The 23,941-nt window shown below is 42.7% G+C and overlaps 2 protein-coding genes across 2 annotated transcripts; one reads left to right on the plus strand and one right to left on the minus strand.

The window, feature by feature from the left end:
* Positions 1-9,898: 9,898 nt before the first annotated feature.
* On the minus strand, positions 9,899-13,875 carry LOC131879665 (actin-5-like). Its single transcript, XM_059226038.1, has one exon. The coding sequence runs from the start codon at positions 11,723-11,725 to the stop codon at positions 10,406-10,408; it is 1,320 nt and encodes a 439-aa protein (XP_059082021.1). The 5' UTR covers positions 11,726-13,875; the 3' UTR covers positions 9,899-10,405.
* Positions 13,876-16,742: 2,867 nt separating this feature from the next.
* LOC131882561 (uncharacterized) lies at positions 16,743-22,751 on the plus strand. Its single transcript, XM_059229754.1, has 7 exons — positions 16,743-16,937; positions 20,838-20,996; positions 21,062-21,230; positions 21,381-21,480; positions 21,712-21,926; positions 22,003-22,181; positions 22,527-22,751. The coding sequence occupies exons 1-7, from the start codon at positions 16,767-16,769 to the stop codon at positions 22,635-22,637; spliced, it is 1,104 nt and encodes a 367-aa protein (XP_059085737.1). The 5' UTR covers positions 16,743-16,766; the 3' UTR covers positions 22,638-22,751.
* The last annotated feature ends 1,190 nt before the right edge of the window (positions 22,752-23,941 follow it).

Consider the following 23,941-nt stretch of genomic DNA (forward strand, 5'->3'; position numbering starts at 1 on the left):
AATCTTGAATGACGGACAAATCTGCCGAATGTCTTTTCAAATATCAAAGCAATCTGGGGAGTTTTGCATAGCAAATATGCACACAGTGCACGAATTGAGTGGAGCTGGTTGAAACAACTCAAGTGAAATGCTCGCTTTGTAATAGACCAAACTATTACCTAGTGTATACACTCTGTGCACGTTGGGAGACCACCCCTTGTAACATGTGTTTAATCAATTGGTGGCAAACACTCGTATTTACGAGTCTATTTTATTCAGTTAATAGCCGCCTGACATTCAAAGAGCGCTCTTGTCGTTGGCGAAATGGACTGCTCCAAGGCCTGTTCAATTGCCAAGTTAAGTCCTCAACCCTCTACTTCTTTTTTTCCTCTTCTTCTTCTCTCTCTCTCTTTTTGAGCTCGTCGTGACAACTCTCTTATTCAATTACATGTTTCTATTTTACGGCTTGAGAGTGCCACCTTCTTTGGTTGGTGGGCTGGTTGATGGGTTGGTTAGCAAGGTGGCTGGCTGACGGGTTGGTCTGTAGAACCCGGTAAAATGATAATGACACCATGAGTTTATCCATCGGGTCCAGTACTACGACGACTAGTTCTACCACCACCATTGCACCAAGCACCAAGCACCAAGCACCACTACCTGGCTTTTTGGTAGTTCCCCCTTTGTTCCCAAGTTTCCAAGCGTTTTGTTGAGTCTTTCATATCTATGTGTGTTGTGGTAGCACCGATTCCACTTCCACTCACTCACTCACTCACTCACTCATACATACCCCTCTGAGGCTTTGACTGACTCGGTTGGCTGGTTCGCTGGTTAGTTGTGCTTCATTCCCCGGGAGATGACTTGAGTTGCGAGTCATTTCTGAGATGAGTCCGGCCAGTAGGGGTTAAGCCAGCCAAGCTGAAAGGTATCATGACCCTCCGGCGAACTTTATCTTCTTAACGAGTATCCAAGACATTGAATCGACATGCAGGGGCCGGCATGGCGATCTACGTACATAAGTGCGGAGCAGATGAGGAGGAGGCTCTGATGATCTCTCTCACCTCCAGCTGACACAATGACAAAATCATCATTTCCCCCACGCTCCCCAAAGAAGCCTGCCGAATGGTGCCTCTTCTGATGAGACGAACTCGTCCAGCCTGCATTAAAGTGAATGAGGGTTTCCCTATGCAAAAGGCTTGATGAAGCTAGAACTGTCCTCTGAGGGCTAGAGTTCTCGCTCAATATGACAATGATTTGTGTTTGGAGAGGAACCCGCCGAGTTGCCCGCTCTTTCGGTTGCCTCGTCAAATCTGGCGGAGAGAGCGGCAAAGGACGGCCCTGATTGGGCGACAAAGTGGCGGCGCTTTCCTTTCTTCAGGCAATATCTCTACGGGGAGAATTGAGTGAGCTGTCTTAAAAAAGTGAAGCTCCAGGGTGTTCGCACTTGAATGTCTCCAAATGATTATTAACAAGGGCTAAGATAAAGTAATCGTTGAGCAACCATTTGGCCATGAATCATTATTTCTCTTGGGATCTGGGGAAAGGCTCAGTTAGGAAACCATATACAGACCATGTATGTACAGACCATATTAGCCACTATGCGTGGTCCTCAAATAAGCGCTTTCAAAAACTCAAGCTAGTATCGCCCATGCACTATTTCCCCTTTTTTGCCTCTGTGAAACCCTACTAAGTAGGCGTGACGATTTCCATGATCACCTTCATCGCCATCAGGAACAACTGAGAATGGTATAGCCTTGCTTCCTTTCAGCATTGAAACCCAGTTTTGGGCCGAGTCGTCAACTTCAAAGTGTTGCCGACATTTTGTCTGCAGCTCAACAATAACAACAACAACCGCAACCACCGCCATCTTGAATACAAGCAGCACATCTCAGTACAATGGACATACACTACAACGATGGCCAGGGCTCGAAAATGAAACAGGAATCATCTTCAGTTGGGAGTCCTCTTGCGATTCAAGGCGTCAAAGTCAGCCCTGAGAGCAATCCACCCGTTGTCCATTTTGTGTACGTACTACGTACTGTACTGTAGATCTAGACGCACATAATTAGGCTGGCGAGCGGCCAAGAAAGACAATGATGTCCTACTCAGGTTGATCAAAGGCCCTCAATGAGCAGGTCCGGTTGTCCGGGGCAGTTCTGCAACTCAACTGCTAATTTTCGGGCTGACCTTTAGACAATGGGGTGAAGTTTGGGGAAGGGTTTGGGGGAAATTTTCTGCTCATTGATAATTTACCCACGAGAATCAATAATGCTAGCAATTGTCATCAATGGTTATGGTCAGGATTTCAAGAACGAGGCTAATGACTACTTTCGGTGACAGAAGGCAACAAGAGCATTGATGGGAAGGAGTCGACGTTGGTGGTCCGCACCTCTTCAAAACTGATTTCGCCCCCAAATATCTCCGATCTTGACCAGCTACTATTTTTGGAATGTTGGACCTAGTTATAACCCTTAGCCTCAAAATAACTTAATTTGAATTGATGATCTTAATGACATCATTCAGACCCAACCAGATCCATCAATTCTTATCTGGAAATTTTCAACCAAAATATTTCTCCAAGGCAATGACGAAACCCCTTTTGGCCGTTGTTGGACTCGCTCTGAGACACTCTATTAGTCTCAAGTCGTCCCCGATCACTTTCCTTCCCATTATGGAATTTTCCAATATTTTAAGAGGCATTGGACCGGTGTTCATGCTTGAATGACGACGCTTTTCCTCCTCGTCATAATGTTATGGTTCTGTCACAAAGAAACTAGCAATTGATAAGATAAATGTGTGGCCAATCACCCGTGGACAGGGGGCTAAAGTCTGTACGTATGTGAATGGCGTGCTCCTTTCAATGGCACTGTGTACGTAGACACTGCGGTCGATCCAACTGCATTGCAGTCCCTCGTCGTTCATAATTTGACCCCATTGAGTCATTGTTCATCTTACTTAATTAGATACCGACTTTATTGGCGGTTTGATGTAGAGGGTCGACGAAGGAGAACCAAATAACCCGTGGCCTGTTCAGAACCACTTAATAGTGCATACATACACTGTGCGCCATAATAGTAGAACATGCATGGAGGAGGTGGGCTCTCGTCGATAGGCCGCTTTGAATGCCTTTTTATGTGATCATTATCACTCTTGAATGTCTTCTCTCGTCTTCACCATTACAGACATTCGTTCAGGTCTATTTAGAAGCAGGTCTACCGAGTTGAAATGGAGAAGGGGGATTGCTGCTCCAATTGACATTGATGACTCCGGTGGGGAAGAGAATGGGAATTGACAACTTCGTGATTCCAGGGCGAAAAGTCGCAGTTATCATATTAGAACGGCTCTTTCCCGTCAGAACAGAAAGTGACCCCTAGCTAGGTATCGGAATCTTGATTGATTACTTCTCATTTCGACTACATCTCGGGCTTTTCTTGGCCTCGGATCTCACATCAACTGTCATAAACCCGTTAGCTGAATTATGTATGGAATGTTTTGGGGGTTTATGGTGGTTCGCTCGTAATTCACCCAAATATGTGACCGGTCAAGAAAGCGATCCCAATGACATTTAAAGTGCACTGCAACACTCACTGGGATTGGTGAGAGAGCTTAAAAACGCCTAGACCTTAATGGTCCACTTGGACTCTAAAACGTTTGAGTCAGCTTCTGTGAAAGAAAATCAATTTAGTCCTTTTTGGGTCCGCGTTCCTGGAAGGTTTGAAAAACAGATGAGATTTGTGAAAGGCCTCAAGTTGTTCTCACTAAAATGATTGAAAGTGAAGAACAGATCAAAGGCTTCTTCACCTCAGACCTATATTTCAGTGAAACACAAAAGGAGATATGTTTGAAGGCCCAAAAAAGGCTTTTCGATCCACGATTGCCCTGAATGAAACGAGAATCAATATTTCTGTTTTCAATTTTCATTCATCCTTATCAGTCAACTTTATTTCCTTTTATCAAAACAAAAAAAATTCCGGGCCATGCATATTTAACTCTGGTAGCCATGGCTTTTTGACCATTCCATCATTGGTTGTTTGTTCCCTCATTTCGTTGGTTGGTTCATGTTACATCAAGGGCACTATTGACAAACTCGACCTTTGAATTAGATTAAACTTTTGTTCCAAACCAGCCGTCGATGCCAATTGGTGGAAAGGTTAGTATCTAAGATCGATATCGTTTGTTTGATGTACATTGAATTGTTCGGAAATGTGCTGTGGAACGTGGACATTCCTCAGCATTCGTTGTGACACATGTCCAGTTGAATAAATCAGATTTCCCGGTCTGATCATAATCACAGATTCTCCAACTGAGTCTGGTATCCCACCAAGGCATCTCTTAAGTGCCCTCGAACCTCCGTCTGTCTCTCTGTGTGTGTCAAGTGTGAATGCATGCTTCCAAGTTCATAAATTACCTTGTTTGCCAGCAAACCCAGCTGACCCTTTTTTGATGGAGGTGCTGCCCGGTCATTATCTCACTTCCTTGGTCAAGGGGTCAGTTCATCATCCTCATCATCCTCATCATGGCGATTCCTCGGGTGAAATCTGAACCTTGTGCTGATGTTTGACTAAATTTGCGGATTCGTCACTTTCCACACGGAGGTAGAGACTGCTGATTGAGGCAAACATCGACAACAATGAGTTGGGTAGATGGTTATAGGTCGGCTGGTATACTAGATGAGCGGAGGGGCAAAGCTAATCCCGAAATATGGCACTTGGGTTTGGTGTTGATGATAACAGAGATTAGTGAGGTTGTGACCCTTTTGCGGCGTGGGTTTGATATTAGTGGATGATACTCTGCCGATCCTGTAAGGTACCTAGAGTCGAAACTAGGGTAATGCTGATCATCCACTAATGGACAAAAACAGATTTCCATGGGTCTATGGGGGACTTGGGCTTGATTGAACTCTGAAAACTATCGGAGAACAAGTTTGGCAATTGTGATACTTTTTCCAGTGAATGGAATCACGTGATGTATTAATATTTGGGGTTTGGGATTTGATAAGGATGGGCTATTGCTCGGATTTCAAAGGTGCCAGGCTCGAGTCACGATTCGAGATAGAAGAACAACTCTCCTCCCTTCTCAGTTGAGCTTGTCATCATTGAAAATTATTCCACCATTTCAAGTGGGTGTAACCTCTTCTTGAAAGCGATCATCATTATTGTAAGCCATGATGATGCTTATCTGCCTCTCACGAATAAGGTCGTTTACTCCACAAGGGATGATGGCCACCAATATGGAGTCGGTGGAGGTACGGGCCCATCACACACGAACATACATGCAGAGAGATGTGAGTAGTAGGGATTGTTACTCAGTTAATGCACCGATCAAACAATATCCGAAATGGTTTATGGGGAATAAGACCTTCGAGTTCGGAGGGCAATAACATTCATTGAGTTGATAATACAGTGTGGCAATAATTATTTCTTTTTTTTTTAAAAAAAGCATCAGAGCGTAAGGGTTGAGAGTAAGGGAATTCTTGTAACAGAAAAGATATTTTCATCAAATATACTCGAGCAATTCGAATTCAATGATAAACACTCGCAATCTTTCGCAAATATATTCTTGACGTCGGAAACCGATTCTATCGAAATTGGCAATTGATCTATCCCTAGTCCACCACAAGCAATGGCGATGGCGCTTCAAGCACTTTCTAAATTGTACCATTTTGGTATTGGACTCCGACGGAAAAGTAGGGGGAGGTCTTGAACAAACATGTTAATAGTCATGCCCGAGTTCATCTTCAACCATTGGCTCACAAATCTTGGGCGCCTCCGACCAAGATATCGTGGAAAGTCATCATCATCATTTTTAGTTCTTGAACATCAAGATCTGCGAGATGCTCGAAACGCGCCATCGTTGGTTGCAGGAGCCATTGCGAATGGAAAGTATACCACCTTCAGTTTGAGAGCGAGAACCAGGCGTCATTGGTCACATCATTATCATTTTCGCTCGCATTTCAAGCTCAGCTCAGTCACACTCAAGGAATCATCTCAAGCAAGCAAGTAGGGCAGTAATTCCGCCGAATGAAGATTGGATCGGAGTAAAATGGAAGACGGCAAAAAAAGGTACGCTTGCCTCGGCTTCCGAATGGTTGCATGATCCATTGCGTTTAACACTCAAGGCAAACAGGATCACCTGAAGAGCCATTTTTCTGCATCTGTTTCCTATCCTTTTGTCCATTTAGGCTTCATCCTTCATAAACTCCTTGTCAAAGTATCAGAGAGTGCCACCATTTGTTCAGGCTATAGAGGAAGATTGGGTTGGCGAGTTTTCCGCATCTTACATGATTGGTTCGTCTTATCATCCGCCGGAATCGTTTTTCAATTTCCCTGAAGGACGGAGAATATTTCGACATGTGTGATGCATAATGCATTTAAACCATTGACCTGAAACCAAGCCTGGCCTCACTCTTCCCGTAATTGAGGACCCTTGGCAATGTGGTCACTGGAAGAGTAAGCCATTCCAACGCCAATCTTCTTGGGTCCGTTCTCGAACAAAGGCGAGAAATCTCCTTCACAGTTGGCCTGCCATTGAGAGGCAAAGAAACCAAAATCAAGCAACGAACCCCAACCTAACAGGCGTTTGGGTTGCCCCTAGTGGAAAATAACAAATGACCTAATATAAAATGTGCAGTGGGTTTGCACAATCAGGTAGGTATTTCTCGGGCTCTCTGTTCCAATCACAACTCAATACTCACTCATTGGTGTTTTCCTCACTCAAGAGATGGCGCTAGCATTGACAAGTACTCGACAACTTTCCGGCTCTAATTTTTGACCAAATATGCATTGATCTCAACCTTGACTTTTGAAGGACTGATAACTCGAAGAAGTGTCCTCTTGGCCAAGATTGAAGCTCGGACGACGGAGATGGCTTGACTATTAAGCGTAATTGAATTATTGTTGGGACATAAAGCATTGCCATACCATTGGAGCCGTTGATGCCTTGCCAGGAATGCGACTTCGTAATTGACTTGGAGGTAGTAGCAGTCGTCCTCAGTCCGATGGTTATGTCTGATCATCGACAATCATTGCTTTGGCTAAATATGGACTTGGCAAGCCTTGATAGAGGCGTTTAAGTAGATAACAACAAACCCAGAAGATTCAGGTCTATCTCATGGCCACCACTCTCATCATTCCGACCGAACTCTTGGCTCTGCGATGGTCTTGAAGTACTGAAGGTCAGAGGAGGAAACATTGGAGAGGTTCCTAAGAGAATTCGCTAGTGAAATAAGAGGTCTTCTCGTATATGGAAGACAATCATGAGTCTCTAAAGTGAGTTGTGTTCGAACCTTGCTCGTTAAGTCTGGCCGAAATGAAGGTATGTCATGCCTTGTGCGGTGGGTTTACAAAGCGAACGTATTCACTTACTTCTTGGACGCTGACAAGGATGCTCTAAATTGAAGTATCTAGACTAAAGCAATGGGATTTCTATTGCATTCAATCACTTGCTTGCCATAGGATTGTTCTGCATGTTGAGTAAGTTTTCATAAGCTCAGGATCTCTGAATGACACAACCCAAATGGGTCATCTCCGAGAAAATCCCCTCACTAATCTCTTGCAGACCATTAAGTAAATCCATTAACCCTTTCCGTAGTCTTGGGTGCTTTAGGATAACCGACAGTGAATATTGATCATGAGCCAGCCGACTGGCAAACTCAGATAAAGTTCGAACAAGAATGTCCGCTCTCTTTCTCCCTCTTTCTCCCTAACTCCACGTTCAACAATCATTTCCGCTTTTCAATTCATGACGAAAGGGCGATTTGTTCCAAGTTCCCCATGAAGGGAGGGATCAATCTACGTTCTCTTCGCCAGTGGTCCCGAAATGGAAAACTACAGTAGAAGTGGCAACGGAGGATGGCCAAGAGAAGAAACTTCAAGGATCGGTCTCTCTTTGCTTTGAAAGTTGTGCATTCTTTGTCACCATTATTGGGTGTCGGTTCTGTTGCTGTCGTTTTTTTTGTTTCCATTGTTCCTTGTTGTTCCACACTTCTAGACTTCGCCCTCAATCTCAAGTCTGTCATTCATTGTGTCGAAACCTTCTACGTACGTACATTACTTCCATACTTGGTCATCTATTGCATTGGTGTTTAAACAAATCTGGCGAACCAATAATTAGATTTGACTGAATGTGCTTTTCGGCGAGATTTGGGAGATGGAAAGGTAAATGTACCACTCAAAGAGTTGGTATCGGAGCATTCAGATGTCTTGAGCACTACTCTTCAGCAGATATTGCTAGCTGCCAGTCGTCAATCCGAATTTCTGGCCACATTCCTCTTTGTTGATGCCACCAAAAAGAGTGAGGAGACGAAGAATGTGGATGGAAGCAATCTGTTGATTGTCGAGTCCCGACAATATACTCGGAGAGTGGAGACGAAGAAGTCCTCTTCAATGATCTTTTCCCCCTCCCGTCCCTCGCCCTCTTCCGTTTCACTTGAAGCACGGGCAATTGAATATCCTACTAAGTCCCCAAAGCTACTCCAAACCACTTCACGGCAGCCAATAATGGTAAAAAGGAACGAGACGCGAGTGGAACAAGTTTGGAACAGCCACGACTCTTGTTGTTGAGTTTCTCGAGGACAAATGATCCCCAAAAGACACGTGCACAGGATTTCTTTCCTTTCCTTCTAGTAGGGAATGTACGAGTGCTTCGTAAGTGAGCCCAAAAGCGATTGAGAGGAAGAAAAGAAGCGAGGAAAGCAAGTAGACTGACTAGTTGGCGAGAGGTGTTCAGATTACAGATGAGCCCGTTTTGCATGGTGTTCAATCTCATTTTGTTGGAGATTACTTCCCTGCTGCATTTGGGGCGAGGGGGCTTGACGAATGATGCGACTGAGGCAATTGATTAATGAGCACACATGAAGTTTGCTCCATTGGGCGCTCAACAATCACCTACTAACCTGGGAGGGGGGGGGGTCATTATTGTAAACAGTATCTTCTGAGTATTTTAACTTTCTCTGGATGAAATAATAGGCCATCAATGGTACTTAAAATGACAAATCATATAGCTTGTGTGGAAAAAATAGAGTATGGAGATGTTTTGAATTTTACTCATTATTTATGTCTTTTTTGAATATCGTGGAAGTAATTAAAGAACGATTTTGATTTTGAGCATGATCTGTATTTGGCCTCCACTCTGGAACCGAAAAAGCTTTTATTAAAAAACAAACCTCACTTTTAGGTATTTATTTACTCCCAAGCGATGCTGGCAATATTACACCCGTACTTTATTTAGATTTTATGTCGAAAACCGCCAGTGCGATTGAGCAAGCAAAAGCCATGATCATGTTAACAACGGCCTCTATTGCGCAGCCTCCATCCAGTCTTCGACCCCACTCATAATGTTGTAGTAGTTGGAGTAAGAGTAGTTGCTCCACTCTCCTTCATGCTATTAGTCACCCTCCTCATTCAATGAGTGGGCCTACATGCATAACACTCAAGGGATATGCTCTAATTCAGACAACGGAGCTTGGCTTCGTACTTTCATCGTTGAAAAGTGAGCAGGGAACTATGGGAACTGTGGGAACTACAGGGGAATTATACGAAAACAAGGACTAACAAAAAGCTGAGGTGTCAAAGGGAAATTTCTTTCCGTCAAAAAACGAGACTACGTACGTACACACTCGACAAACTTGTCAAACGTTGGGATTGAGATAGAAGGCATTCATGAAGATCCAAGTTTCTTTTCTTCTACAGCGGGAGTCTGTTTTTCTGAATGAATGGTTGAAAAATAATGCTTCATGTACAGTAAGGGCCCGTAGCGATCCAAGGTTAGAAAGATTGATCGAGGCAAGAAAAGGCCCTCCTGAGATCTCTTGCTCACAGAAATAGATAGAGAGAGCCTTTTCAAGGATGAAAACACTCGCTTTAGAGGCCTCAGCTTTTTCCCCCTTTTGATACCGACAGTGAAAGGATCGTTTGATGTCTCATTGAATCCAGAATTTGGGTTGTATTTCAGGTTTACTCTACAGAATATTGGTAGTAGTAAGTCTTTAGAGTGTACATACTTTGTCATCGAGTGAACACCTTAAAGTTTCGAATGAAGATATAATAGGAAAGCATTTGTTTTGTTTGCAACATGGTATATCGAAGTAGGACTTGAAATAGTTGTGGTAGCATACATTGTAGATCAATCAAAGGCAACTTGGTTTGTAGAACTGGTACATTGAGACTTTCTTTTTCTTCTTTGTTGTTGTTTTTTGTCATTATTATTTCACAGACTAGATCGCCTCCATGGTTTGTTACCTTGTGGAGCCTCCTGCATTTCGTAAATTCTTATATGGTATCTATTCATTAATCGGCAGAAATCGCGAAGTGAATCTAACAGTTATAATGCTAAAGCAGAAATATATATGTATATTCGTAAAGGACTCTCTTATTTCGTTCTCTCAATGTGTTGGATGGACGACTAATCTGAGATTGTTTCTTTGCTTGTTTCACGGAAGCTCAGCCACGATGGGCTCTTGGGACTCGGGGATCCCATTCTCAGGGATCCCATTCTCAGGGATCCCATTCTCGGCCACATTCAAAGTGGATCTCGAGGCATGGACGCCGTTTTCCATGTAATCCTGTTTGGTCAACCACAGTCGCTGAAACGAGCTCAAGGAGCAGAGATGCGCCCCTCCATTCCAGGTGAAGTTTTCCCGACCCTTTTGTGCTTGGACACGCACAATCGTGGACTTGGGTAGCATTTTGGACAGCTCCTTCTGGAGCCTCATATCCAGACCGGGCATGAGGGAGTTGCCTCCGGTGAGCATGATATTGGAGAGCAAACGAGGCCGTAGTTTCTCGTCACAGCGCATGACACTCTCGTAGACCAGTTCGTGGAGACTGGAGTATTTCTTCTTGATCAGCTCTGGCTGGAACATGAGCTCAGGTGCGGAATAAGCCTCATCGCCGACCACCACAATGTTGCCATCAGGCAATCGGAGGACCTCTTCTTCTACTTCCTTGAGGCCGTTGGAGGGGAAGGTCTGGTCGTAGAATCTGCAATACTTCTCTTTGGCCTCCCTCACCACATCCCGGCGACTGGCTATACACAAGCGGTTGGTGGTCTTTCCCGCCCTCTTCCAAATGAGAAACGTGTCGTCGGGGAAGCTGTATTTGCCTTGTGCCAGGAGGGATAGAAGTCGATCCGTGATGTGCTTTCCTCCCAATTTCAGAATAAGGGTTGCATCCGGGAGCGGAGAGCCCTCCCAACACGGAACGATGTAGGTCATGTCCTCGCCTGTGTCAACGCAAACACCCGTGGTACGACCTCCACCATACATGGAGAGGACTGACTTGTTTGCCAAGTAAATACCACTCACACCAGCGCCCTCCAGAAGGATTTCACCCATCTTGCGCCAATCCTCGGGGGGACACAGGGGTGGGACGGATACGAGAACATGGTACTCGCCAGCATCGTTGTCATTCTTAGCACCTCCGAAGTTGACCTCCTTATCCCAGACGTAGTCCCATAGGGTCTCGAGATCGTCCCAATTCTCAACCACGCCTTGCCTTATGGGTTGGTTGAGACTGAGGATGCCTCTGAGATTTTGCGCATGTCTTCCGACGTAACTGTCCTTGAGGCCTAGGTTCTTCATAGCCCCTTTGTGGCGGCCCCGACCAACCACGGTTGGAAAAACGGACGAGGGCTCACCATGACCAGCCCATCCGACCTTAGTGTTGGCTGTGCCCAAGTCCAACACAAGGCTGTTTGGAATGCTCATGTCTTTCATGGTCTTACTGTGGCTGCTCACTGACAATTTGTCCATAGACCCACTTCACACGTGTAAGGGGTGCACACTGGAGTATCTTCAGACTTGTTTACACAGATCATGCAGTTGTTGTAGCTTCCCTCGCAGTAGTAGGTCACTTCCGTGACGTAATCTCAAATGTTGGGTATGCTCACTTTGATTGGGATATCCACGTCAACGTACTGGAAACTTTCAACAACTATCGGGTACTGAAGTTATCAGGGGGAATTTTGATGCCTTGATCCAATCCTGCCTGGCCTTGTTCGTGTAATCGCACTATTCGTTGTTGTTGTTGTTGTTGATGATGTCGATATGTGTGTGTGTGTGTGTGTGTGGTTTGAAGGCTGCCGGAAAAAAGGCGTGGGGCGAGGGAGAGAGCACGAGGAGTTGGTAGGGGGAACACTCAATTCGATGTTCGGTTTCGTCTTCTTTCACCAAAATTGTGCCACAACACCGCTCACTTACGTCAACACGTCAAAGAGAGTTCCAAAGCAAGTGGTACAAGGAACACCATGGCCGTGTGTTTGGGAAATAATTCCTTCTCATGCCAGTGCAATCGATTTTCCTCCGTCTCTTTTCATTCAAACAATAGACCCAAGCCAGAACGTCGATCTTTAGTAGCGCTTTTACATAGACGGCAACAACAGCCACAACGACAACAACACTAGCAACTTTGACTCTGAGCAATGCCAACGCCCTTCTTCTTTCTCTCTGCCTCACTCTTTCATGCAGTCTTTCTCTCCGTGTGTACGAGGAATAGTGTATACAAAGTTGGTGGAGGAGGTGGTGGTGGTGGTGTTGGTGATGGTGGTGGTGCTGCTGGTGGTGGCCTCAACAGTAGAGCAAGCGAGCAAGCAAGCACCCACGAAGTGCAAGCAGATCAGGCACGAGCACAAGCGGCAACAGCCCTGGAGGACTTGTTAGCTCTCTCTCTCTGTCTCTCTCTGTCTCTCTCTCTTTCTACGGCCTCTGCTTCGTTGGGAGAAGACAAGGAAGAAGGAACTTGTTTCTGGGCCAGACCTCGCGCGGCCTCGGAACAAACAGAGAAGAAGAGACAAATCAGCTGGGCCGGCAATTGACTCTCCTTGTGATTCAAGTTCAAGCACTTTTGGCGGAGGGGTGGCTGTCCACGATATTTATGTGTTTTCTACCCGACCGATGAAGAAGGATCAGGCAAATCTCATAAAGTCTAAGAAGGATCAGCTGTCTTTAGGGTCTCTCTCTGCTTGTATCTTAACGAGAATGGAAGAGAATTTCGGCTGAAAGCTTTCCGGTTGAATTGATTTCCCCTTCCGGTTTTTTTTGCCGATCAAGGAAGGGACTTCTGTTTGAAAGAAGACAATCTGTCACCTTCCAACGGAGGGTTCCTCAGACCCTTTTCTTTTCCCAAGGGAAAGGGTGGGGAACAGGATCAATGGCAAATGGTAACCTGAAAACCACTACCGAAGGTAGACCAAGCCAAAAGCTAGTGGGGGCTCACCGAATATTGCAAACTACACGAAGAGTGTCAAGGGTCCGTCGTGATTGAGGTTGTTTTCCAAAATGAGGCTACAAACTTGATGGGGTGACTTAGTTGTGCCCTTGTTGTTTGCCAATATGATGATCGGATGCACAGCACACACCTCTCTTCTAAATGTAGGGCTTGGTTGACTGGTGATTGTGGCTCAGTGATCACACCTCAATTGTGTTCAGGCCAAGGACTTCTGTGTCGTTCAGTCGCTCTTACCCAAAAGGCCCACCTCGAGAGCCAAGATGAGAGGCCTCTTTCAGTTGCACCTGCTGTAGTGAAAGAGACACAGGTTGCAGGTCCAACGGCCAAAATTCAGCTGCTGGCACTAACACTTGGACACCAAAGATAATGATGACTGCTCAATCTCATCCCAATACAAATTTTGTTGTGTACAACAGCCCACAGTCTCACACACACATACACATACACACCTAGGACCTAGGGTGGAGGAGACGACACACCAAAGCGTCTCAAACTACCTCTCCTGCCATCACCACCACAACAGCAGCATTCGTTGTTGTTTTGTTCATGCCGAGGTGAAACTAGAGGAGGGCTGCCACAACAGCAGCACCAGCTACAACAACACTTCTTTCTGGTGGATGGAGGGGACGGAGACAGAGAGACAGAGAGAAGGGGGATCAGGAAAACGGGAGAGAGGTTGTTCACTGGTTACTGCATAGAGTCAGCTGGGCCTGTAAACTCATGTACATGCCGAGCATGTGTGATGTTCCTAGGGTGAGTTAGGGCATACTCATGCTCACGTAATCCTCCCAATGAAAGAGTACGAGCAGTGAGCGAACGAGGGAGCGAGCTTCGTTTCCTTCATTGGGTCTATCTAGAGTGTTAACATCGTGTTTGCTGGCCTGGCTTGTTCGGCCCGTTCACTGTTATAATGGTCTATCTATTGAAAGATTACATTGTCCATATGAATGACATCGAAGTATAACTCGAATCCAGTTTGTAGCTTGGCTTCCTTTAGACTTTCTTGCACTTATTTCTCCTAGTGCTTGAGAATGCGGTCCAAGTGGAAAAGGAATAATTTGTCTAACACTCCCTTTCCTTGTATGAATGCACACTCACATGTACTTGTGTCAGGGGGTGGAAAATCCCAATGCAGAAGGCAGACGTGGATAAACGTTTATTTACCTCAAATTTTCTGACTGATATTCAAAACCCGGTCATCAAGTTACCTTCAGTGTTGTTGGCAGGTCCAGAAAACTCCCACTTGTTCATTTGGCCCTACTTATGCTTGCTTGGTCTTGATCGACCTGGCAAGATATCCGAGCCCCAACTTAAGATTGCGATGACTCATCTGGAATCCATTTGACACACCAGTATGTAAATGTGAGGACAAGAGTTGAGGAGTGGCAGCCCGTTCAAATCTTGAGTTGAAATAATTCATCCCACCTCAAAGAATGAATGCTTTCCAGATTGCTTCTCAACAGATAGCTTTCGAAAAGAAAATTGAACAAGACATTTTTAGCAAGTGCCAAATTTCAAGCCTATAAAGTGCACACGAGAAGGCCATAGGATTCGTGAGAAAGCCGGGGAAAATCAGCAAAGTCTCCGAGAAACATCTCGACATTCAAGGTATGGGTGTCCAAGATTGCCTGGACATTTCCCAAGAGCTTCTTCAATTACCCAAATCATGATATTTGCATCCAATTGAGCCTCAAAGCCGATGTTTCGTGTTTACGCAATCACAACTGTCTCATAGTGAAATCAAAAACGGAGTTTTATCCCTCCAAGCTCGATATTGCTTTCGGTACAGTTTTTACCTCGAGTAAGGCAGCAATTTAAATCGAGGATGGCGCCTTGAGATTGCCTTCATTAAACATGCAAAGAAGCCTTAATGTGAGTAATTAAGCAAGGACATCACTCATCCTGAGGAGTCGGAAATAATCCGACGATTGCATGCTAACGTGCAATTGAAGACGAAAGTCTTATGTACAGATGACGAGATCAATGGGAAGGGGATCCTAGATCCTGTCGCTATCGCCACTGATCCTGGGAACTGGGACCAGATTCCCTCAAGAATGTACCCACCGACATGTTTCTTTCTTCCTCCCCTTCTTTGAATAAAACTCGTTCCCAAGACTACTTTTGCTTTGTAGGTGGTCCACTGATATATATCCACATCCCCGCGCACTCAAATACATTCAAGATTGCTCTCTCCAAAGGTCGGGAGACTCTGGATGCCGGTTTGATCTTTGAATCATAATGGCGAGATAAGGACATAGGGTGAAGCTAGTTAAATGTGAGGCTTGTTTTCTCACGACTCGAAACTGGTTCTCGAATTCCTAGCTGAGTCATTCATTGATGCTGTGCTGTTCGAAACATTCTAATGAATCAAAGTCGGACAAGTAGTCGGTCTTGTCGCTCTTTTTCAAGTAACTCATTTGGTCTGGTCAGTTCCGATCGCTTCAATGAGTGCTTGGAATTCTGAAATCATGGCATGATAGTTGGTTACTGGTTGTTGGTTCAGCTCAACGAGTAGGGAATTGCTTCTGCTCAAGAGAACGGTGCATGAATTGCGCTGCTGACATTAAAGTACACCCCTTGTATCCGAACTGTTCAAGTCAATCAAGTTTTTCAAATGACAGGATTCGATATTGCTATTTGCTGGCCGTTCCATTTCAATTCATAGGAATTAACTCCAAAGTTGGCAAGGGAAAGTTTGGTGGGTTTTTAAAGAAAATACTTTTTGGAACATTAGCCTTGACATACAGTATGTTAAAAAATATGCATTAACGATATCAATTAGATATGGACGACATATTACGAGGGAAGTTTTAGACAGCAACCTTTACCTAACTTGTAGTAGAAAGAAATACCATATTTTACCAACTAAGGAAGGTACCTGCAATGTTTGAGGCGAATTTCTTCACCATTTCCATAATTTGTGTGTCATTAAGTGATAACATCGAATCTCTAGTGACCTAATCGTACATTTACGTTTAGTTATTTGATTAACTTAAAAACAGATCATTTGGTCTCTTCATTGTTCTTGGGCAAATATCTTAATCCCCGCATAACAGTTTATTGAATACTTTATAAATTGTTTGAAATAAGTTGTTTTTCCCTCGAGAACTCTTTGTTCAAATTCTTCTTTCATGGCTGTAGTTCAAAAACGTGATTAATAGACACGGGCAAAAAATGTTGCTCGTATGTCGAGCGAAAATTCGAGAGGGTTGCACCAACCGGTTTTCTTCCCAATGGTTCCGCTATTTCGCACATCCCGAAACGTCAAACTTCTGCAATTTCTGCTCGACGTGAAAGCAACATATTTTGTCGTAGTCTAGTGGTTAATAACTTTTGAATGAAATCGAAAACATAACTACTTTGGTCAGAAGCAATTCGCTTATTACCTTATAAATAGAGGGAGTGACATTCATATGGATTTTGATTTTTCATCATATATTAACTCTGAGTTGTGACCTTATTCAAACGTGTTGTACTTCTTGACGTGTCCTAATCCATGGATAAGCAAGATTGTGAGAGCAAAAAGTGTTAGTTCTTCATTTTCTTGTTCGGCAACCGAGAGTCAAGATGTTATTAACCATCCTTCTGATGAAAATGAGTGTTCTTCCACTTGTTTGTTATGGTGAAGTGAGCCAATCAGCCAAATATTTGGCGACGGAATGGGCACCATTGATCTGGATTCACCCAGAGGATATTTTCTATCCCTCGGACTTAACATATTTCCTCTCAAATATGCGGGTAAATTGTTGATTGATAGATTTGAAGAATACTTTGAAAGACAATGAATTTTGCTCTCCACGATTGTGGTAAATTGTGACAAGAAGCCTTATCCACTAATTTCTACAAATATGAACTGTAAACGAGCTTCACGTCAAATCTAGTCTGAGCCACTTTTCGAATTGAAGTAAAAAAGTAAGGAATGTAGATCTCTTCAATTAAAGACAGTTCACTTTAGTATCATGTACATGTAAAATGGTTCGGTTTAAAGTTATATTGTCAAAAGGTTATGTAGCAGACCAAGAGTGTAGGCCGAAAAATTTCAATTTTATTTACAACATAACTTTGGACGTACCTCCTGAGTTCCCTAAGAATAGTTTTGGGCTCAAACTGGGCCAAGTTCATCAATTCAACAAGACTTTGTGGTCGTATTAAGTACTCATTTGGGTTAAAGTGGACGGTTTAAGAGATCAGAAAGGTTTGCTTCCGTTCGCAGTCCACATTTCCAGAAGTCTGTGCCTAATCAAGGCCATTTTTCTTGTTAATGTGGGATGAACACTTTTTTTTTATTCAAAGAATTGTTTTATAAGATGTTATAACTCTTGTGCCTGGAGTTATGACAAGTTTTGACATAACGTTTTTGAACAAAATTACATTTTTGTGTTTCAATGCACAATATACGAGATATCATGATTATAGGGAAAATATGAATAGCTTAACACGGTGTTACTCACAATACTGATAAAGTTTCTTTTGAAAATGCCAAGCCTTCTAATAACTATTTTCGTTGTTATTGAAACAAAAGGAGCAACTTTTGTAAAAAATCATCTTGGATTCTAGCTAAGATTAGAATATTAATCCACTTAAAACCTACAAAGAGCTAATATTTTTAAAAACATAATCACTAGATGTTGGGAGTAACCTTGGTTGCGTTTCCTACTAAGATTTTATTCAAATCCATGGAGCAAACGATAAGATATATTGTTTTCAAAGATTGCATTTTCATCAAATTTGACTACAAATTGCTCCGGTTATATCTTAAAGCAATTGCCTAGAAATTTTTCTATGCCTAAAATAAAAATGGAAATATTTCACTTTTCTGAAGCAGGTAGAAAAATCCGAACATAGCTTGCAACATACTGTAACTTAAATCTTACGTAACGAAAATATTTCGCAATTTTGATGCTACACTTGTCAATCGCGACTTTAATCAAGCTTAATCTTGAACTTTGACAAAATTCTATTAACGTTGCTACCTCGCTAGTACGTAGAAGTTAATTATTGCAAAAAGTGACAATTTTGAAAATTAAACTGTCACGTGTATCGTTCAAATATTTTGGGAACATGATAGGATCGTGTAGTTTTTGGCACTTTAGTAAAATGAAAGGCAATTTTACATCTTTTGTAAGTTTTAAGCGACATTTTTTGCTACCTCTAGCTTCGAAAGAAATCTTAAAGATGATGGAGAAATGTTATTTCTTGTCGTGTCATTGAAAAAGTTAATCATATTCCTTGGAAATAACTGGAAACATAATTAGGCCATTTTTCGATCTTTTACGGCGTAAAAAACTACCTTGAAGTTGTAATAACTTAGCATGTTCTAAATAGAAGTTTATGAAATTTTACGTCACTACATAACTAAGAGTATGCTTAATACTGATTGACTACGTTTTTGACAATGATGCATTTTAATGGGCTTTAAGTTGTCTTACACACTTATCTGAGCTACTTTTAAACATGTGTATTTCACAAAAGTTGTTCCTTTTACTTCTTTGACAAAGAAAAAGATATCGAGATGTCTTGGTATTTGAGCAATCACTTAACCAGAAAATATAACCACCGCGTTCACCAATTTCATGTATGCGTAGAACAAGGTTTGGAAGTGCATTTTCATATTTTATTCATATTCTATTCATGAATTTCCGAAAATAATTATTGATTGCTTAGATCAAAACCCAACACTTTTCGTTTGTTTTTAAAATGGAGAACATGAAGTGATACTAGCCGTGTTAATAGCTATCCGTAGAATACTTCAATCTCGTTATTTCTACCCGATTGTAAAAATGAATCTAAGCTTTGAAATTTAAAACCATATGCCCAAAGTTGTTTTAGTCGATTTTTGAACAATGAATACAATACCAATTGTTGTCAAATGAAACCGAATGAGAGACATGATTCCAAAACAAATGTTTTTTTTAACGTGCTCGTATGTCTCATTTCTCCCTATTCACATCTTGCTTTGGCTAAAAATAGCAAAACAAATGGACTAAAATCGTAGTTTTTCGGGACTCTCAATTACAAGTAGTGTTTGACTTATCAAAAGAAAAGCAACAAATTTGTTTCGCCTTTGAAATCGAGGTGCTCAAGAACATCAATATCAATGCAAATAAACAATAAATAAGCGTCACTTTGTTTAGCCACGAGTAATGTTGCAGAGAAGAGGATCACACTACTTGAAGAAACCGTGGGCTCTCTTCGCACTGTAAGTGATAAACATCAGATGTAAAATACCAAACCCATTACGGACTACACTATCGTTCAGCAAAAGATATTCTTTTTAATATGATACAGTAGGAAGGCAAGGCCCTAACGATGGAAACGTAACCAAAAGAAATGATCGATCTTAAATACGGAACACAAGGTGCAGGCAAAAAAAGAGCACACTTCAGAATGACCCATTTTCCCAGACCCTGCAATTGTTATTGTTTTTTTGTGGAAACCACCCAACAAACTGAATAACAAAACAATGATGGTATAAGTAAGATACCCTATTTTTAATGTGCAACTTCAACAAATGCAATCAAACGTTCTTGATTAAAAAGCTATTTCTTTAGTGCTTCTATGGGCAAAGGTGTGTTTAGTTGTCGATTCTTGTAGTCAAAGCTCAGCTCGAATAATCGATAGCATCACTCACTGGTCCTTGAGGTAGCACTGATTTATTTGATATGACCCTCGCACAACGTTGAGACCTTGCTCTGTCTTCGATACGTCATTCCAGGATGTCTCGACTTTTGCCATCCGTGTCAAAACAAAGTGGATAAATATTTAGTCAACGTCATCTTTGATGGAGTTTAGCTTTTAGCTCTTGTTTTCCATTCTAACTATCAGTGGGTAAAGGTCAAAGCTTATTATTATTGTCGTGAAGCTTGAAACTTTTGCTGTAAGTACTTGATCACAACAATTCGGTCATTTTCGTTGATTTCGGTCAAATGAAAATAACCTTCTTGCGCCTATTTCTTCTGACAAAAAGCGTTACCGATCTCTTGGACCATAAGATAAGTTCCAATCCATTCATTACTCTCTTATTCGATCATAAGTATATTCAAACACATGGGATCTTATTCATTTGAATGGAGTAAAAAAAAGCGCATGAGGCCTTTGCAATGGAAAAAGGCCTCATTTGGTCTTTTCTTTATGCAGTAAGTGCTCTATTTATCGGAAAACCTGCCGATTTTGCAGTTTTACCTTTGAAGATGTACATTCTATTCGTAAATGTCTCAGTTGCGATGTTGCGAGGTTTCAAATAACTTGATTGTTCCAAAGCCACGCGATTTCTGGTTGAGCTTATTCATCCGTAATAACGCCCAACCCTGTATTGTTCACTAGTTCAAAACTTTCATAAATGAATTTAAAAAACATCCCCGATCTCTCGTACTGTGCATCGTGCTTTCGCTTCGCCTCATAATTTGATTTGGCTCAGAAATCAATGACTAATTTTAATTTCAATCTACTACTTCCTTAGCTTGCGAGAACTTGTAAGCAAACTTTGCCAGGTGAGAAATATTACTTTTCAGTGACATAAATTTTGCATCAGGCAAATGAAATGTAATTGACGGGTAACATCGTCCAATGGGTCAACTAATAGCCAAATCTATTTATGAAAAACTGTTGCCAGATCGTCTGGCACATATCTAATTGCAGGTGGAAGACGAGAATGGAACTCTAATGCAAAGTGGTCCACTCTCTCTTGATGCTCTAATTGGTGGCAACGAGACCTACGATTTTCATTTAAACACATTGGAACCAATTCCATGCATCAATTGCCATCAGCCTTTTTTCTTCGGTCAACCTTTGGACCAGGTTAGCTTCTATGGAGCTCTTTTCTAGTTTCAGCCACATCTTGGTTCTCAATGTCCGAATTGTAGGCCAAACTGTACGTTCAAGTGATTGAATACGGTGATGAATGTGAGACGATCGACGTGGCATACCCCACATTTTATCCTTACAATCATGGGAAGGATGTGTGCATCATCAGTTTGGACTCCCAAGAAGATGAAGAGGAAAGAGATGGAAGTGGAACAAAGGAGGAGTGTGGTGAGTAAAGAAGACGAGTTTAATGAGCGCATCATCCTTGGTCACTTTCATTCATTTTGACCTTAATTGTATGTATAGTACGTATGAGTACAGCGGTTGGGACGGCGAGCGTCTCGACGCTTTTTTTCCTCCGTCTCTTTGACGTTTCAGGATTGGGTTCGACATTTGGGAATCATGTCTCCGATGTGGAACGTATTGAGATCAGATTTCAAAATGGAAGTCCTCAAGCCATCTACTTGTCAGTGCACAGGTTCGTTCGTTGTCTTTGAGAGCTGTCCTACGAAGTCCGTGCAACACTGTATCGTTTACCCAACTCCCAGTTAGCCGATACAACAATGTCAAGTGGGCTCAAGGGAGTTAGAGATTCTCTCATTCGTCCGGGTGATCATTCATTTTTGGCTCCGGCAACTCTTTTTTGAGTGTCTGCATGGCTCCGATACGACTCATTCAAGACATGTCATGACATGGTGATCTATTTCAGTTTTGGAGGATATTATGCATACAATAAGACGGCTCATTCGTTCGATTTTGCCTTCGGTGAGACTTTATTGATCCAAGACGGCTACGACTACGGCGAAGGTATCCGATTTTACGACGAGACTCGTGTGACGTATCCACCCACTGTCAATATTGTGGAGGGCAATCATCCAGTGGTCTTTAGTGCGAATGGATCACATGGATCTTGGGCCTCAGAGGGTAGGGTATAATGGGTTATCACTTATCATGATTCGTGAGATATTATGGAAACTTGAGCTGGGTCTCTTAATTCTAGGAAAACACACGTATTTCAACTTTTTCATCCACCTGGACGATTATTGCGAGCGTGGTGAGGCTTGGAGAACTTGGGAGAACTTGGCTTTCGTGGATAGGGGTGTTCCAGATGAAGAGTATTACGGAACTGACAATCAGTGGGTCAATTTTAAAGGCAGATGGGGGAACACGGATGGTTTGGTAAATATCTTTTCCAACTGAACTACTTTCCTTGCTAGGAATACCTTTTTGAGGTCTTAATGAAGGTAAACAATTGTTTTGAGCTTTAGCTTTCAATCATAGCACCATTGTCCGACTGAAAACGTTTAAATAAGCTCCGATTAATCTGCTTCACAGTTCCTCTGTGTGTGTGTGTGCCTTTGAAATAAAGGAAGCGAAAGAGAACAAAATCTCACATAGAAGAGGGCAGGCGCATCCATTACTTTGATTTGATGATTCTCAAATGGATTGATGGCACTTTAGCACTGAGCCTCATTCCTAATTCGTAAATTAGGACCGATCAAGTGTATTTCTCTAAATTTCTAGGGTTGCGCCTTGGAGCCAATTATTGGGATTTGTGGCCTGGATTCCGGAGTTCGTGGTCCGAGTCCTCCTCGAGCATTCGGAAATGACACGATGTGTGGGGCTTTTATTTGAATGAGATCGTTGAGAGACTCCAGAAAAGACGTCGTTGAGTCTCTGTACACACATGGATCGTGTTGTACGTACTAGCGAATAAAAGTGTCTCGAGGCCAGAATCGCCACTCTGCATACTAACTGTTCATTTGTCGTCTTGTTAAAATTCCTTGCACCAACTCTCGAGATGGGGCGAGGTCTGCTCAACTTGATTCTGTCGGCCGAGAGAAGTTTGAACTTACAGTTCTTAATCGGGGACAAACTTTGGATCGTCGCATGATTCGACTCCGACCATTCAAAGGAATAGATTTAGGTTCCCGTTGGTTGGGACGATGAAGGTTGGCGATGGCGTGGAATTTGGTGCCATCCAATAAAAGAAATTAGTCTCACCTTTCAACCGAAATGAGAAGGCGGAAAGGGCAAAGTTTTTCGGCCTCGTGACTATTTGGATCCCGTATATTGTATAGTACGTACTACGTATACTAGGGAACCACTTGTTTCGAGTGGAGGGTGAGAAGTTTGAGGATATTATGCTCTACAATAGGTTCAATCCATAGTTTACCACGCTGACAACCGCTCCATTGTTTTTCGATTAGTGGCTGATGACTAATCCGGATGCAGATTTACGGCACCATATTTGTTTGCCTATATGGATAGGGGAATCTACTGCATTGGGACGTCTGCGCTTGCAAGTGATGGTTCGTAGGGGGAGTGAAATACTGAATAATCCGGAGGTGTGTTTCGTGGTGTTGGCTGTTAATTAGTTTCCTAACTGAGGGTGTTTGTCAGATTTGGAGTGGAATTTTTCAGGCTTGACTAATGACATTCTTAAGCCCACACTTGTCGTGAAATAGAACAGATTTGGAGAAAAGATTAGTTTTCATGAAGAGTCATCTCTCATAATGGGGATTCCCCACTAACAAGGTCAACTTGGTCTGTTAATACAATTATCAGGGACTCAGATCAGATCACATCTTATCTAAAACAAGGTTACAATGGCCATCACACTGAAACTTTTGAAGCTCCGCAAGCCTGGTGGGAGCCGATCTGGTAGCGGTACTTATTCCCATGCTAGAAACACATCAGCAGTTTTACTTCTTCAAGTCTGGATGGACTCTTAACTCCTGACAATGACCCATGTGATTCGAAACTTTCCCTTTGAACGTCACTAGGAAGTTGGAAGTATCTAGTAGCCTCTTTACACACGAAACCAAAGTTCCTTTTGTGGTTATGGGCCAGAGGGGTAGCTCAAGAAAACCCACAAGCCGATTGGCNAACGTCACTTTTCATCCACTTTGACAGCATCTATTTAAACTGACAGGATG

This window comes from Tigriopus californicus, chromosome 1 (assembly GCF_007210705.1).
Source record: "Tigriopus californicus strain San Diego chromosome 1, Tcal_SD_v2.1, whole genome shotgun sequence".
Taxonomy (NCBI): domain Eukaryota; kingdom Metazoa; phylum Arthropoda; class Copepoda; order Harpacticoida; family Harpacticidae; genus Tigriopus; species Tigriopus californicus.

Bases quoted from the DNA above. Each gene is read 5' to 3' on its own strand.
- LOC131879665 (XM_059226038.1), bottom strand. From the start codon at position 11,725: ATGGACAAATTGTCAGTGAGCAGCCACAGTAAGACCATGAAAGACATG.
- LOC131882561 (XM_059229754.1), top strand. From the start codon at position 16,767: ATGTTATTAACCATCCTTCTGATGAAAATGAGTGTTCTTCCACTTGTT. The intron at 16,938-20,837 runs GTAAATTGTTGA...ATCTAATTGCAG, and splicing joins ATTTCCTCTCAAATATGCGG to GTGGAAGACGAGAATGGAAC. The intron at 20,997-21,061 runs GTTAGCTTCTAT...TCCGAATTGTAG, and splicing joins TCGGTCAACCTTTGGACCAG to GCCAAACTGTACGTTCAAGT.